This window comes from Moschus berezovskii, chromosome 9 (assembly GCF_049115385.1).
Source record: "Moschus berezovskii isolate FMDL1 chromosome 9, NW_MosBer_1.0, whole genome shotgun sequence".
In the NCBI taxonomy this organism is placed as follows: Eukaryota; Metazoa; Chordata; class Mammalia; order Artiodactyla; family Moschidae; genus Moschus; species Moschus berezovskii.
Genome location: NC_142468.1, coordinates 53,716,443 through 53,734,401, shown reverse-complemented (window position 1 = coordinate 53,734,401; position 17,959 = coordinate 53,716,443). Strand labels below are relative to the sequence as shown.

The window sequence follows — 17,959 nt, the reverse complement described above, 5'->3', positions numbered from 1 at the left end:
AACACATCATGAGAAATAACAATAGGGGGTGAGATAGCTAAAAGTGTTACACATGAATTTACATTCAATAAAAAAGCCTTCCAGCTATAATTATCACATTTTTGCTAATATTGAGATTCTAGATGTCATACTTAATATTTGAGTAAACTAATTAAAGAATGTTTTTTCCCCTAACCTTGACAATCTTTTTTATTGAAAGTTCTCAAATGCTTTTTTTGGGGGGAGGGAGGCAAAAACTGATGAATCTACATGGCTAGCACTTAGGGATAGAACCCTAGCAGCATCTCTTGCTTTTTCTGCTCCACTTCCACCTCCTCCATTCCCAGTTCTGTTTTGTGTTCTTTTGTTGAGGGCACTTTTTCAGACAGTGTTAATGCGTCTTTTTTATGTACCTGCCAATAGTTCTAGGTGGAATTGCCTCTTAAGATTTCCTCTTAGGCTGTGGCACATTCCGACTCAAATTGTTGTGCTCAGTAGGGCCATTGTCACATTATAACAGAGAAAATGCTTCATCATGTGTTACAGAACAAGATGGAATCTTCACTAAGGAGCTCAGGGATCAAAGCTGAGGGAAAAGATTAATTCTTATGCATCAAGTCATTATATAGAGAGAAGGAGACATTAAGATTGCCAGAGAGGAGATTTTCTCATCTAATAGCAATACAGAGAGTGTGCTGGGAGGACCATTGGCTCTGTTCTCAGATTTGTTTTTTTACCTTTAAAGTGCTCAGATCTAGGTCATAAGCTTGTTTACACATATTTCAGGTTTTTTTGTAAAGGGCCTTCTTTAAAAAAAGATACCACTTTCCTAGGATTTAGGTCCATCTAAAAATAAGAAAATTGTTTTTCTTCCATAAAAATTCATAGTTAAGTTTTATTGAAAATTGAAGACAGAAAATAGAAAAGACAAGAATTCTTTTATAACTATAATGTAATCCTAATCCAGCAATTCTGGCAGTATGTTTCCTTTCCATCTTTAAAATTATGCTACTGTTTAAGGTGCTTGCAAACATATGTCTGTGATATTATGTCGTGTTTCTTTTGTTCACCTAATACTATATTAATACTATAGGGCTTCCCTGTTGGCTCAGTGGTAAAGAATTTGCCTGCCAATGCAGAAGACCAGGGTTAAATCCCTGGATCTGGAAGATTCCCTGGAGAAGGAAATGGCAACCCACTCCAGTATTCTTGCCTGGGAAATTGCATGGACAGAGGAGCCTGGTCAGCTACAGTCCATGGGGTTGCAAGAGAGTGACTTAGTGACTAAACAACAACATGTATAATATGTTGTTATATTATGTGATTATTATGTAATATACTATGTGATTTTCCACATCCTAACATAGATTCTCTGAAGCACATGTGCCTAGTTTATTGTTATTCTGTTATTAGAAATTTGAGTAGCTTCCTTCCCCCCCCACTCTAAAAAAATATATTTGCACACCAGGATTTTACTGTATTTTGATTTATATTCTTAAAATAAATTTCCCAAAGTGGAATTTCTGGATCAAAGATTATAAATATTAAGATTTTGAGGGCTGAGGCGGTTGCGTGCGCCGATAGCGGAGCAGTCTCTTCCCTCTCTTGTTGGGGGCTGGGCTCTGAAAGCCGCGTGGAGTTTATATTGTCCAACTCGCCGGCTCCTACCAAGCACCGTACCCGGCATGTCTATTTTCTCCTTTCATTGTCACGGCCAGCCTCTGAGGGACCTTCTAATCCCCACCGCACAGCGCAGCTATGGCTCGGGGTCCCAAGAAGCACCTGAAGCGCATAGCAGCTCCGAAGCACTGGATGCTGGATAAGCTGACCGGCGTGTTTGCCCCCGGTCCATCTACCGGTCCCCACAAGCTGAGGGAATGTCTCCCCCTAATCATTTTCCTAAGAAACAGACTTAAGTATGCCCTAACAGGAGATGAAGTGAAGAAGATTTGCATGCAGCATTTCATTAAGATCGATGGCAAAGTCTGCACCGAGGTAACCTACCCTGCTGGTTTTATGGATGTCATCAGCATTGATAATATTGGAGAGAATTTTCGTTTAATCTATGACACCAACGGTCGCTTTGCTGTTCATTGTATTACACCTGAGGAGGCCAAGTATAAGTTGTGCAAAGTGAGAAAGATCTTTGTGGGAACAAAAGGAATCCCTCATCTGGTGACCCATGATACTCTCACCATCCATTACCCTGATCCCCTCATCAAGGTGAATGACACCATTCAAAATGATCTGGAGAATGGCAAGATTACTGATTTCATCAAGTTCAACACTGGTAACCTGTGCATGGTGACTAGTGGTGCTAACCTGGGAAGAATTGGTGTGATTACCAACCGGGAGAGACATCCAGGTTCTTTTGATGTAGTTCATGTGAAAGATGGTAACGGCAACAGCTTTGCCACCCGGCTCTCCAACATTTTCGTTATTGGCAAAGGCAACAAGCCATGGATCTCTCTTCCCTGTGGAAAGGGTATTCGCCTCACTATTGCTGAGGAGAGAGACAAGAGGCTGGCAGCCAAACAGAGCAGTGGATAAAATGATCTCTATGTAACATGATTGGAAAAGCCTTTGTACTTAGTTAAGATGCTAGGAGGGATTGGGGGTAGGAGGAGACGGGGACGACAGAGAATGAGATGGCTGGATGGCATCACCGACTCGATGGACATGAGTTTGAGTGAACTCCGGGAGTTGGTGATGGACAGGGAGGCCTGGTGTGCTGTGATTCATGGGGTCGCAAAGAGTCGAACACGACTCTGAGCGACTGAACTGAACTGAACTGAAAGATAATAGCACATAAAAAAATCAAGTTGTTTCCAATCTGCTGCCAACAACAACAACAAAAAAGATTTTGATTCAGACTGCAAAATTGCTTTCTAAAAGAATTATACCAATGGAATGTTTTTCCACCACATCAGATGCAATTTTAGTGAATTTGTACCTTTTGAACTTTGAGATTCTCATTTTCATATTTTGCTTAAATTCTTGATAAATCACCAAACATCATATATAGCAGCAGTATAATTGCCCTCAAGAAATAAACACTGTAACATTTAATGACAAAACATTAGTGTGGCAGAGTGTTTAAGAGCAGTATAGAATGATGAAGAGGATTAGGGGGTCAAGCTGCCTGAGCTCACAGTAGGTCTCTATCACTTACCGCTAAGTGATCTTAGGTCAGAATTTCTCAACCTCGGCATTATTGAGATTTGGACAGGTAATTTTTTGGCTGTGAGGAGTTATCCTGTGCATTGTAACACGCAATTTTTAATAGCATCCCTGGCCTCTACCACCCTTTCCTGAGTGTGACAACCAAAATGTCTCCCAATACTGCCAAATGACTGCTGGGGGGTCAGCGTCTCCCCCTCTTTGGCAAATCACCAAATCTCTCAGTGCTCAGTTTCTGTATATATGGGGATAAAAATAATGCTTACCTCTTGGAGATGACAGGAAGATTAAGCAGATTTATCCCTGTTGAGCATAGAGAAGAGGGGATGCCGCATGCTAAGCACTCAGTCAGTATCTGCTGTTGTCAATGTTAAATTCTTGACACTGCTCTTAAATAAAATGCTTGTTGGTTTTTCAGTGTAAAAATGATTGTATAATTTGAGACATTTAGGAGGGTATCAGAAGCTGATAAGACTCCTATAACCATACTGGAATTCCTGGGTGGCTCAGTGGTAAAGAATTCCTGGTCAGGAAGATCCCCTGGAGGAGGGCATGGCAACCCACTCCAGTATTCTTGCCTGGAGAATTCCATGGGCAGAGAAGCCTGGTGGGCTATGGTCCATGGGGTTGCAAAGAGTCAGACACAACTTAGTGACCAAACTACAACATAACCTAGTAGCCAGGGACAACCCTTTTAATACTGAGGTATATTTTTTTCTTATGTACCCAGAAGAGTTACTGGAACGTTATAATTGCTCAATAAATGTGTTGGGTGAATATGAGAGAGATGAGCTTATACATACCGTATACAAAATTTTATATCCTATTATTCTCTCTTACCGCTGCATTGTAGCTTTTTGCCTCTATGGTTGAAAATTCTTTGAGAAAATGTTTAATACTTGTATAATATCAACTCTATGACTGCTCTCTTATTTAATGAATATATAGTTTTTGGCATGTGCATGATGTTTTTTATAAATAATATTTTTTTAACTTATGAAAAACTTCATATATAAAAGTTGAAAGAAGAGTACACATACACCCGCACCTTAAATGTTTTTTAAACATTGTGTTATATTTTCTCTCTTTATTTGCGTGTGTGTGTCTGCATGGATGTAGACATGTATATTGAGTATTTTTCTTGTTTTGTGGCACCATTTAAAATTGCAAACGTCATAACATTTCACTCTTCAAGACTTTAGGATGCCTCTTCCAAGAATAAAGACATTCCTCTGCATAACCATAGGATACTGAACTTGTCTGATTGTTCCCTTGTAGTTCCAACATGTTCCCTTTAACTTGTTCCTCTAGCCTCTGGATTTCCTATAAACTGAAGTTAGGTCTAAAGTCTTAATTAGATTTAAATAAACAATTTTGGCAAGGACACTTCATGAGTAATTGCAGCATCAGGAGGCTATAACAGAAGGCTGTCTCATGACCACTCGTGAAGTTTTGTTACTCGGTTCAGGTGATGACCACTAGATCCCTTTACTTAGAGGTATATTTTTCCCTTTGCAATTAGTACATTTTCTATGAGGTACTCTTTTGGGCTTCCCGTGGTTCAGATGGTAAAGTGTCTGCCTGCAATGTGGGAGACCTGGGTTTGATCCCTGGGTCGGGAAGTTCCCCTGGAGAAGGAAATGGCAACCCACTCCAGTATTCTTGCTTGGAAAGTTCCATGGACAGGGGAGCCTGGCAGGCTACAGTCCATGGGATCACTAAAAGTAGGACACAACTGAGCAACTTCACTCACTCACTCACTCCTTTGGTGTCATATGACTGCTCTGTTTCCTGACAACTTTTCCTTAATGGTTTTTAGCATCATTGGTGATTCTTGCCTAAACCAGTTATTTTATTGCAAGCTTCCAGAGGTGATTTTTATAATTCTCTTACTTCACCTACATTTAGTAGCTGATACTCTTCTGAATAGAAAAGTTTTCCCTCTCCAAATGCAGGATAAATGCTTATTTCTCTCGTTCTAAGTACTAATTTAAAGAATGAAATGAATTGTTTCTTTCTTATCCCCCCTCCTTTTTTTAATTACCATAGACTCATGGAGTTTACTTCAGTGTTGTGCAATCAATTATAGTAACTTTCTGAGACTCCAGTTTTCTATCAGGAGTCCCTCCATGGTATCTTCTGTATCTTTGGGCATCCATGTCATTTGGTAGTTTTGGGGTTTCCTTGTTTTTGACTCATTGTATTCCAAGCTTACCTTTATATTTTCTGCCTCAGCTCTGAAATCAGCCATTTCCCCAAGAAGCCTTGATTCCGTTTAGTCATGAATGATCTAAATAGTCTTTTGATGAATACCTTTGTAGGTAAGATTTTTACCGAAATTGATGAATTTGAAATTATTTTGACAAAGATTATGGATTTTTTAGTACTTTTGCTTACCAAATTACTATATAGCAGTTAATAATAATCAACGTTCCCTCTAATTTATATTGTTACTCATTTAGAATATATCTCACTGCATTCATACTGACATTAACTTTTTTATATGAGTAGCTCTATTACAAGTAAGATTGAATGTCTCAGTTTTATGGTTGTTTATAAGCTTTTTTAGTTTTCTATTCAAAAAAATGTATCAAGGACTCTAATCCTCTGACTACTGTGCTTGTTGCAAATCATTTTTGTATTTTTGAGTGTGTGTGTGTTTTGACTCTCAGACTTTTTTTAATGTTTAAATGGTCAAATTTATTTACATATTGCTTGATTTCATCCATTTCTCTAGTGCTTAGGCGTTCCTTGGACAAAGTAAGAAAAGTTGAATGTTTCTATATCTTCCTCCCATTTAAAAAATGCAAGCAAAACTAAGTTTTTAATATTTAGACTTAGTTTTCAAACCAGGTGTAATAGATTTAGTGCTATAGCTTGAGGTGAGAGTCTAACTTAATCTTTTCCCCAAAGCCAATTTTCCTCATGCTACAGAAAGGATAATTTATCACTTTCTCAGTGGTGTGTAAATGTACTCATCATATATGTAGTTTGCTAGGAAGGTAGGTAGATAGGGATATCAATGTCAATTTTTACACTAGTATTACACTTTTTTAAACTACTAAAGTTTTTAAATACATGATAAAACACAAGGCCCTTCTTTCTTAACTATTCTTTTACCTTTTTTTTTCCCCTTCAAGATGAACCTTGGAATAATTTTGTCATTTTCAGGAAAGAGTTCATCACACTTAAACAATTTCTCACTTTCCAGATGAAACTTTGTGATTTTGTGATAACACTAAAACTTGCTTTGGGATAAGGTAGCAACAATAATGTGAAAGTTGGGATGGCTCTCTTAGATGAGGCATCTTCCGTGTTGGGTGGGCTTGGTAGCATTTAGGTCTTAAAAGACTCTCATGGTGAAGACAGATATCCCCTTTCTGTGGCTTTAAAAGGTCAGCATGGTTGTCCCAGTCACAGTTTCTAATCCAAAAATTGAGACATGTGATCTGATAAGTGGCATGATAGTTATGAAAATAAAGGGGAATATTATAAATTTGAGCTGTCTGGAAACTTTGAGATCTGTATAACCATTGGTCATTCAACCACTAGATTCAGATGTTACTTTGGGGGTTGTATGTTCCAATCCAAGTAGTGTTTTCTTTCCTTTTAATATAGGTTAAACTATCCAAAATATACTTTATATGGAGAAAGCCATCATGGGCTAAGTCTCTGAATATCAAGCTATGCTGTAACTCAGATCCTACAGTACAATACAGTGTTGAAAAGTATGCTCTTTGGCATCAGACGGACATTGGTTTGGATCTTTACTCTGTCTCTTCCCAGCAGTATACCTGTGTAGAAGGGGGAGGGATAAATGAGGAGTTTGGGATTTGCAGTACAAACTACTATGTATGAAACAGATAAACAAAAGGGTCCTATTCTATAGCACAGGGAACTATATTCAGTATCTTATAATAAAAGTGTAATAGAAAGGAATCTATATGTATATATATACACACCATTTTACATGTATATATATGTAATAAAAGGTAATCTAAAATACATAGAAAGGAATGTATAAGGAGGAGGAGAAGGAAGAGGAGGAGGAGAAAGGGATGACAGCGGTAAAGATGGTTGGATGGTATCACTGACTCAGTGGACATGAATTTGAGCAAGCTCCGGGAGATGGTGAAGGACAAGGAAGCCTGGCATGCAGCAGTCCGTGGGATGGCAGCATCGGATACGACTGAACAACTGAACAACAATGCAATGTATATATACTCACACCACTTTTGTGCTTTCCTGATGGCTCAGATGGTTAAGAATCTGCCTGCAATGCAGAAAACCTGGATTTGATCCCTGGGTAGGGGAGATCTCCTGGAGAAGGGAAGGGGCTTCCCATTCCAGTATTCTTGCCTGAAGAATTCCTTGGACAGAGGAGCCTGGTAGGCTACAGTTCATGGGGTCACAAAGAGTCAGACAGAACTGAGTGACTTTCTTTCACCCACCAGTTTTATATATACATATATAAGTGAATCACTTTGCTGTACATGAGAAACTAACACAACAGTGTAAATCAATTATGCTTCAGTTTAAGAAATAAAGTAATTAAAAAAAAATTAAATGAAATGCAATGTGTAAAGTACCCAGCAGAGTCTGACAAACAATAAAAACTCAATCATGTCAGCTGTATGATGCCTGCAATTAGTCCTATTGCTATTATCTTTGTGGTGGTTTTGTTATTGCTCAAAATCAAGATGACTGAGAACGCCTCATGGACTCTAGCTCTGTTGTGTTTCCACTAATCTGTTATAGTGAGCTCAAAGATTCTACTTTCCAGTCCTGAGAAGTGGTATGTTTTTCTGTAACAAGGAGTCACTGCCAACTACCAGTGCCTTGATGGGAAGTAGTACAGGGCCCCAACAGCTAAAGAATGGAAGAGTGATAGCACTTCAGAGTTCTAAGACAAAAGCAATTAAAAGCAAAAATCAGAATCCCCTATCCATTCTTAGACTCTCCTGAGAAAGCATACATTCTGGGACTAAATGTTGCTGAAGTCAAAGCATTAGCTTACATGTTTGTCTATAATAAGTACTGTATTTCATGTTCTTTTCTTGGCATTAAGAGATACCGTTTCTATTGTTTCTCTTAAAAGGAAATTAGGTCTGATTACCATCTTTATAACAGTATTCACAACAGAGGACAGCCTTTTACAGATTCAGCCTCTAATTTAAATGTGACATTATAGAACTGTCTGGGCATTTGGATAATTCCTTCAGACATCACAGTGTGACATGTATAGGATCATTAATCAGCAGCTCAATATTTTATTCATATAATGGCTGGAAGAAAGCAGGAAAAAACTGGGATCCAAGATGAGGAAGGAATTATTAGGAACATATTGTATCAAAATAATCATATTTCTAAATGAGCAAGAGAAGTTAAAAAAAAGAGCGTGGCCAAGACCGTAGGCTTCCCTCAAAAAAGCAATTACAAGTCTAATTAGTAAAAAATAACAAACACCAAGGGATAATCCAAGTTGTAGTTAGAGAGTTTCCTATATCTAAATCAGGGTTAATCCTTAAACTGATTACAATGAGACGGTTTAAGTTTCTATAAGCCACTGGAGACCTGGGATGCTGGCAGAATCTCTTGAATCTTCCTGTTGCCTCCTTTCCCTTCCCACTGCCAACACCTTTGTTCACATCTTAATTTTTTCTCAACTCACTTCTAACTCCTTAACACTAGGCTTCCCACCGTCGCTTCCTCAGACTATTTTCCTTTCTTCTTTTCTGTAAGGACTACCTTTCTAAAACTCAAATCAAGCCCTGTTGCTGCTGCTGCTGCTAAGTTACGTCAGTCGTGTCCGACTCTGTGCAACCCCATAGATGGCAGCCCACCAGGCTCCCCCGTCCCTGGGATTCTCCAGACAAGAACACTGGAATGGGTTGCCATTTCCTTCTCCAATGCGTGAAAGTGAAAGATGAAAGCCCTGTTACCTATACCTAAAATTCTTCTATGTCTTTTTATTGCTTAGTTTGTTCACTTTTCTAGACTTATGTTATACCACAATAGAAAATAACAGAAAGGGAACTTCCTGATGGTTCAGTGGTAAAGAATCTGCCTTCCATTGCAGGGGACAGAGATTCAATCCCTGCTTAGGGAACTAAGATCTCGTATGCTGCAGGGCAACCAAGCCTGCATCCACAGCTAGAGAGAAGTCTGTGTGCCACAATGAAGAGCTGGTGTAGCCAAAAAAAGACAGGAAGGAAGTAGCCACGTTGAGAAGGTCTGGAAAGGATCCAAGTGGCAGGAGCTTTAAGATTCCAGGTGGGAACATGTGAAGGGCGGGAAAAGGCCAGCGTAGCTTAGTGTAGTAAATGAGAAGGACAGACAGAGGAGGGCAAAGAGGTGGGCAGGGTCCATGAAGGAGAGCTTGTACTTTATTTGAAGTGAAGTGAAACCCTATTAGAGGGTGTTAAGCAGGGGAATGGCATGTAATCGATTCATACTTTAGAAAGATCACTCTAACTGCTTTTGGAAGAAGAACCACAAGGAGCAAAAATGAGGCATGAGACAAGTTGGGAGGCTGCAGAAGGGCTCCACGTGAGTGATAATGGTAGCATGGACTAGCATTGGAGCAGTGTGAATTACACACGTTCACCACAATATATTTCTCTGTTGAACCACTGATGGCCATTTGGGTAATTTCCAGTTGGGGGCTATTGGCAGTAGTATTCCTATGCATATTCTTAGACCTGTCATTTGGGGCACAGGTATATGCATTGAGTATATATCTAAAAGTGGAATTCCTATGTCAAGGAGTATAGCAGACACTGGCACTAATATTAATTGTATAACCTGTTACCTTGACAAACCAGAACTTACTTACTGAAAACACATGTGTCTCTCTACTGCAGGACATTTGTGTGACTGTGGTTGCATATTTGACCCACATGAAAAGTCAGAAAAGTAATGCCCTGCTATGGCCTGGATGTGTTTCCCCAAAAGTCATAAGGAGAACTCTAGCCCGCAGTGTGATAGTATTAGGAGGGGAGATCTTTTGGAGGTAATTTCACTGTAGGGGTGGAGCCCTCATAAATTAGATTAATGCCTTTATAAGACCCAAAAGGGCTTCCCTTGTAGCTCAGTTGGTAAAGAATCTCCCTGCAGTGCAGGACACCTGGGTTTGATCCCTGGTTTGGGAAGATCCCCTGGAGAAGGAAATGGCAAGCCACTACAGTATTCTGGCCTGGAAAATCTCATGGACAGAGGAGCCTGGTGGGCTGCAGTCCATGGGGTCACAAAGAAGTCGAGCATGACTCAGCAACTAACAGAACAGAACAGGAGACCCAAAAGAGATGATTTCTCTCTCTTGGCCATATGAGATTATAGTGAGAAGGCAGCTGTTACAAGCCAGGAGAATAGTACTCACAAGAATCTGGCCACAGTTGCCCCCCTGATTTCAGGCTTCCAGCCTCCAAAACTGTGAAAAGTAAACGTTTGTTGTTTAAGTCACCCAGTCTATGGTATCTTGTTATAGAAGCCTGAACTAAGATTCCCAGAAAGCATACTCAGGAGACAGTTGGGAATAAAAATGCATGATCCTGTGATAGTATGGATGGACCTTGATGGTATTATGCTAAGCGAAGTAAGTCAGACACAGGAAGACAAATACTGTATGATTTCACTCAAATATCGAATCTTATAGATAAAAGAGTAAAGCAAGAAAGAAGACAAACTCACAGAAACAGGAATCAGATATGTGATTACCAGAGAGGTTGGAGTGGGTGCAGAGGGTCAATCATGTAGTGATGGATGGAAACGGGACTTGTGGTGATCACTCTGTAGTAGTGTATAGGAATGTTGAACTGGAATTCTACGTGCCTGAAACTTACATTAAAAAGCAATCCAAGTTCCTTGCTCTTTATTTGGGATAATTCCAGGCTTGTTCTATACAGTGTCTCAGAGTTCTGCAGCAGTTACTATGGTGACTGGTAAGATCACCAGTCAGTAAGACACCCTGATTGACTTTAGTACCTTCACTGTATCACTTGCAAATTCCCTGTTACTATTTCCTTCTATTACTGGCTGCCTTTCTGTTCTTAATACCTTAAAATAACTGATTTTGTTTGCTTTTGTCTAATTTTGTCCAGCTTTTGTAAAGTATAGGGGTTGGTCTGGTACATATTACATAGTTGTAAGAGTAGGCCCTCTACCCATTTTCAGTTGGCTTTTTCTGTTACATAATTCAGTTTACTTGGGACTCTCCAGTCAGCAGCCTGGATTGGCCATTCCATATAGAATTGTCAACAGTGAATACTGGAGACAAGATAGAAATGGAAGACAAGAATTTAACAGCATACTCCCAAAGGAATATTGATGAAGGTCAGCCCATTCAGTGCTCTAATGACCCTTAAATGTGTGGAAATAGAGGGTATAATGGCGGCAATTAGACTACTACTTCCTTTTCTACATTTTCTATAGAGAACTGACATGGTTTTATACCCAGTACTTTGCATAAGATGAAATATTGTATATCAAAGTAAATTCAATTTGTTTACACACGTTTCCACTTGGACTACACTATTTAAAAAAAAAACACTGTTACAGATCCAAGTGTTTTCACCCGGAGTTTTTCTTCTTTGCATTGATCTTAAAGACTACATCCAAAACACAGTATGCTTTATGTAAATGTCATCTTTTCTCTCCTCTTGCTCTTCTCTTTCTTCTCCTGAAATACTGGGGGTAGGGGAGGGAAAGTTGGATGATTTATTACATTTGAGTTAAAAAATTTTTGCACAAAATGATCATATGATGAAAAGAGAATGTTAAGAACATGGGGCATTTTTTATTTTTTTACTTACTGGCCTCTTAGAAATTTTCAAAACATTTATTAAGCATCTGCTATGTCTTGGCAACTGAGCAAAATAGTAAGTAACAAAGCATATTGAAAAAAAAATCCTATTCTCATGGGACTTATATTTTAATAGGAGGAGACAAAAAAGACAAAGGAATAAGTAAAATATACAGTATGTCAAATGAACGTAGTTACTGTGTAAAGCAGAGAGTATATTCCTTCACTAATCAGGCCAGATCCTGCTTGAAGGATCAATTCTAGGGTAGGAGGGTTCTGATAGCCAAACAAAGAAGGGGTGTTTCTCCAAGGGACCTCGAGTTATAGAGCTGAGGAGACCTAGAATCATCGCTGGGAGGAATTGTTATGCTATGTGTCAGATCCAAAGAGTAAAATGAGAATAAGAACAGGAAAGGAATGGTCAGGTTGGGAGCTGGGAGGCAGGACTGAGTCAAGTGTAAGGAACTGGTCTATGAGAGTGGGTCAGAGCCAAGTTCAGGGAGAAGAGTGTGAGAACCTAAGCTCCCTGGTGTAAACTACAGGGCACCCCTGGTGAGCTCAAGAAGTCATGCAGGCCTGGCAAAATCAATGACCAATACCTGCTTCTGGATCCTTGACTAAGACACTTTCAAAAGTTCTCCTTATGACACATTTCATCTTATGACCTCACTTGCCTCTCTTTCTTCACATGGGAGAATACCACAGAAATGATTTTAAAATATATCTTTGATTTACTTGTGAACACAGAGTGGGTCTACTGCCCCAGAGCATCCATGGAACCCCAGCAGGATGAAGATGCCACCATTTAAAGTCCTGACTCAGGGACTGTTGAGTCTCCTGAGTCTTTTTGCCCCTGTTTAGCAGAGGAGCCTGGTAGGCTGCAGTCCATGGGGTCGCTGAGTCGGACACGACTGAGCAACTTCACTTTCACTTTTCACTTTCCTGCATTGGAGAAGGAAATGGCAACCCACTCCAGTGTTCTTGCCTGAAGAATCCCAGCGTTGGGGGGGCCTGGTGGGCTGCCATCTATGGGGTTGCGCAGAGTCGGACATGACTGAAGCGACTTAGCAGCAGCAGCTCCTCCTTGTCCCCAGCTCTGTGCTGGGGACAGACAAGACCACTTCTGCCAATGTAAAGGCTTTCTCCTCTTACAGGGAAGTAGAAGAAGCCAAACAAGGTAGATACCCACAGAGGGGAGCTTCTGCCTGATACCTCTGGGGATGTCTGGAGTGAGAGTTGTCCTAGTCTCAGGTACAGGAGCTGAAGCTTTCAAGCCCTCTGTCAGTCCTTGGCTAAGAGCTGTCCAGAAGGGCCTCAATACTTGGGCAGTGCTTGTTCTTGAATGTGGAGCAAAGCAGTCTGAGGCCAGTCTCCCCAGAGTAGCTGCAAGTGAAAACCTCACAGTCTCCCCAGGATCTCTCTCTTTCTTTTCATTTCTTTGTTTCTCTCGTTCATTCACTCACTCCTAGTAAAAAGGAATCTGAGACATTCTGATCAGAGCCACCAATATTGTCTACTGCCATGGGCTTCTGCTTAATATTTTGGTTTTGTTGTTGTTTTGATCACTCAGATAATGCACTGCCATGTTTGAGAACTATTGGAATTTTGGAGAAATGGTTCCCAGATATACATTATCTGAAGGGGCCTGTTAAAATTCCTGGGGAGCATTTTTTTTTCTTTCTAGTTTTACTCATATATAGCACTGAATAAATTTAAGATGTACAGCATAATGATTTTAATTCAACTTCTTGAATGTTTGGATTCAAGTCTTTCCGCTGCTGAAACCGTTGCAGCAGGTAGAGGAATAGAACATGTTTACATCTAAATACTTCTTTCATCCTCTGCTGGGGAACATGCTAGGTCTTTGAGCGGAGGTGAGGATCCTATTAACAGACAACTCTAGCGTGTTGATCCTGCACAAAGAAAGGTCACTGTGGATATCATCCATGGGAACAAAGAGTTGACTATGTAAAGTAACAGATGATTCTATATAAATTAAAACACCTTCCTTTTTTAATAATTTATTTTATTTTTGGTTGTGCTGGATCTTTGTTGCTGCACACAGGCTTTCTCTAGTTGTGGAGTTCAGGGGCTGTTCTTTATCGTGGTGCACAGGCTTCTCATTGCAGTGGCTTCTCTTGTTGCGGAGCACAGGCTCTAGACCCGTGGACTTCATTAGTTGCAGCATATAGGCTCAGTGCAGCATCTAGACTCTACATGCAGGCTCTAGAGTGTGGGCTTCTATAGTTGTGGCATACAGGCTTAGTTGTTCTGTACCAAGTGGAATCTTCCCAAACTAGGGATCGAATCAATGTCCCTTGCTTTGGCAGGTCCCTTCTTATCCACTGGACTACCAGGAAAGTCCAAAACACCCTCCTTTTTTTTAAGTGAAGAGGCCCCAGTATGATTATTCTTAGTGGAAATTTTCACATGTGCCTCTTCCCTTCTCTCTTGATGGGTGGAGTGAGCAGAGGGTACTGGCAGAAATTAGGCCTGTAAAAGTAGTTCATCATATTAATGGAATAGACAGGCCCCACCCTGGCTGTCCCTACTTCATTCTTGTCTTCATGATCCACTCCTTTGGATTGTTTCCACCCATCCTGGAGGTCCACACCGAAACACTATACCTTACAACCTTTCATTCATTTAACAAATGCCCCAAATTGGGTCTCAGCACATGCACAGCCAAGACTTTGCCCCGCAGCCATTGACTCAAACAAATTCTGCCCAGGAACAAGTTTTGTCTAAATCCATGTCTGCTGTAGTCTGTTTAGTATTTGAATTTCATTTTGAACGGTGCCTATGAGTATCGCTGTGTTAGGTACTTTCTGATGGATGAAAGAAGCATCCAGGTCGAAATAACAATCCTCATCTTTACAAATGTAGTTTAACTCTTGCAGGCATCTCCCTTTGTTTTCATTCAACTGAGCGTCTTCCTCCCATCTATTGAGTGATGGCCCTGCTCTACACACCTGTTACAAGAAAAATGCACTATGAAATATTAAATATCCATTTTATTTACAGGCTTCCTACGGAAATATCTCTGTGGGGGCCAGGTGATTTAGCTCGCTGACGTATGACTCAGAGCCTTTGCTAGAAGTGATTAGAGGACTAGATCATGCCTTCATTTGAGATTTCTCTCCCTAATAATTGAGATGAGTTCATTTTTATTTCCAGTTCCTGAGCAAACCAAACCTAATTTTGTCAAGGCTACTGGGTGTGTTGGCCAAAGGAGTTTAACCAGGAAGGTAAAATAAATTTATACATAGACATCAGAGTTTCTAAAAACAAGGATAGAGGAAGATTAATTGGAACTAACGCATCTCCGAGTGACAAAATGCAGCTGCTGTTGACATCTGCAGAGCCAGCTGTTGGTACTCAACAACATCTCTTGCTATGCATGGGGAGCGATGTCTGTTCGCTTCTGATGAAATAAGGGCAGAGCATATGTGTTCAACAAGCACTTAAGTGTTGACTTGAGAGCAAACGAAACATGATTTAACTAAAATGCAAGTTTTCTTTTCCTCTCAAAATAAGATATAACTTAAATCTACACTAGGGCTGAAGTACATTCAGATGTGTTTGGGGGTCCTGCCTCATTGGCTCCTATTATTTTCCTGTGCTTGAAACAACTTCTCCCCTCCTTCCCGTATCCCTGCCACTCTATGCTTTTGACTGATTCACACCCACAGCTGAACACTCAGAGAGCCTGCATTGTTTAACCCCTCATGAATTTGATCAGAGCCCCACCTATTGTGTCTAGAGTGCTTTTTCATTTACAAGGCAGTCTCAGATTTTCACTCTCATGGCACCTTTATGAGGTTACTTGTCTTGTCATTCCATTGTGTAAACAAGGAAACTGAGAGGGTGGGTATGATAAGTTAGGTGACTTGCCCTGGGGCCACGAGGAAGTGGCAGAGCTGGGGTAAGGACCCAGATTGCCCCTCCCCCCACACCTGGGTATTACATTTTGCTTTTGCTCCCTGGTACATCAATATGTTTATTTTTGTTATTCCCCCATGGACCTGTATGAAGACATAGGAGCTATGAAATAAAAATAGCATATTTTGATACTTTCTTTACTCAGTACTACCTTATCTTGGGCAGCCTTGATTTTTCAGTTCTTTCCAGAATTGACTGCCCTTAACAGGGCAGAAGAGACAGTCGCCTAAATGAAAGGTTTTACACATCAAAAGAACCCTTCTGTTCAAAACTATCCCCCATCCAAAGCCATTGCTTGAAAGTCTTTCATTCTTTTAAAATGCACATGTCCCTGAGCAAGGTGATGCATTGATTTCACTTGATTTAAAGTGTTATTGATTCATTCAGCTGTATCCAAGCAGAGAGACCTAGGACAGCCTATGAGGATCCTAAGCACTATAAAGGGAGGAGGAAGACAGTGAAGAAGAGTGAACAGACGCTTTCTGGAAAGATTCCAGTTGGCAGTTCTTGGGACTGAGAGTCCAGGAGCCAACACCCTGGCACATCTCCAGGCTTGGAGCTGTGAGAGCCCAGTCCCACCTCTGAGACCTGGGGGAAGGATGGGACCCGGGGCAGGGGGAGGCCTGGGCTCCCTTGGATTTCCACTCAGTGATCTCCTGGTGGCTTGCCTGTGTGTGGCCAACACACTTCACCTGGGCTGCCTTCAGCAGGGCCAGAAGCACAGGTGAGCAGGCCCAAACAGGTACTGCATGCTAAGTAGTCTCCAAGGGTGACTTTCAGAGTGTTTGGGCTGTGTAAGCCAGAGGTTGCAACCTCTTAACATTTTGTGTTTGACAAATATGTGGGCTACTTAGAGCCCAAGGGCTTGATCTGCACATTACAGTCACAGAGTATAAGAACAGGAACTTTCAGGGAAGTTCTTTTTTATTGTTCTGGGAGAGAGGTAGTAAAGAAACAGTTTAAATGAAATTTAAATTGGGGTCTTAGCCCTACCCTGTTCTTTTGTGGGTCACTGCCCTAAGGTGGAGGCAACTGGAATTCCTGGCTTTATGATTAAAGTCTAGGAATGGGATGGTTTTGTTGCCTATTTATTCTACAAATGGAGTTATATATTTTATATCTTTCAGTTTTCTTTTGATTTGTGGGGATGGAGGAGGAGAGAATTCACTGACAAATCTAGTAACGTTTTGTGACATTTTCAGTTTCAGAACAGAGAAATTTAAGTCTACAGTAGTGTGTGATAGAGGCAAGTGGTTCCCAAATAAAAGGTGAGATGCTCTGGGAAATTGCCTGCCATACTTCACATTGCAAAGTGAGAGTGCTTCTGGCCTCTTGTATCACTTGCACCTCTGCTTATCTGGGTGAGTTTAGTTGACCTAAATCACCAGGACTTGACTAGTCAAGGACTTACTAGCACACTTCTGGCTTCTTTCTCTGCCATGAACTTGCACAGAGCCCTAGCTGTGCTTTAATGGAGTGGACTTAGAAATTCTTATCTCCAGAGTTTACTTCCATCAGGGAGAGAAGGAGGAAGTCCCTTTGTATAAGCAGTTGTAGACACTTTAGGAACATGCAGCATGGTTGTTGAGATACAAGACCCTCCTCCCCCAAGCTGTAATTGCTTTAGACCCTAGCTTACTTATCTCTGATTTCCAAGTTAGAGAATGGCAAGGACTCCAAAGCAGTGACCTCAGTTCTCCAAATTTTCAGAACTGTCCTGTTTTGAAGAAAGCTGATTATAGATGCAAGATGGTGTTGGACACAGGCAGACCGTGTTTTTTGTGCCAATAATTAGGGCTTCTTCTCATGGGACAGGATATTTGAAATCAAATGTCCTGTGACTATCCAGCAAGTATGGGCCATGTCTGTCAAATGTGATTCAATATATGAAGAAAAAGAGTTCTGTGTACTATCCAGCCTTCTAAATGCATCGTACAGGTGTAATTCCATTTGGGGTGATAGAAGTTAACATGAGAAGCAATTCATTTTAGTCTGATTTTGAGATTTTGAACACTCTCATCCAAGCCACCAGGTTCACTCCAGGAGGAGAGAAATACT

At 40.7% G+C, this 17,959-nt stretch overlaps 1 protein-coding gene across 1 annotated transcript; it reads left to right on the top strand.

Annotated features, from left to right (window-relative positions):
* Positions 1–1,737: 1,737 nt before the first annotated feature.
* LOC129562920 (small ribosomal subunit protein eS4, X isoform-like) lies at positions 1,738–2,529 on the top strand. Its single transcript, XM_055436411.2, has one exon. It carries the CDS (start codon positions 1,738–1,740, stop codon positions 2,527–2,529), a length of 792 nt encoding a protein of 263 aa, XP_055292386.2.
* The last annotated feature ends 15,430 nt before the right edge of the window (positions 2,530–17,959 follow it).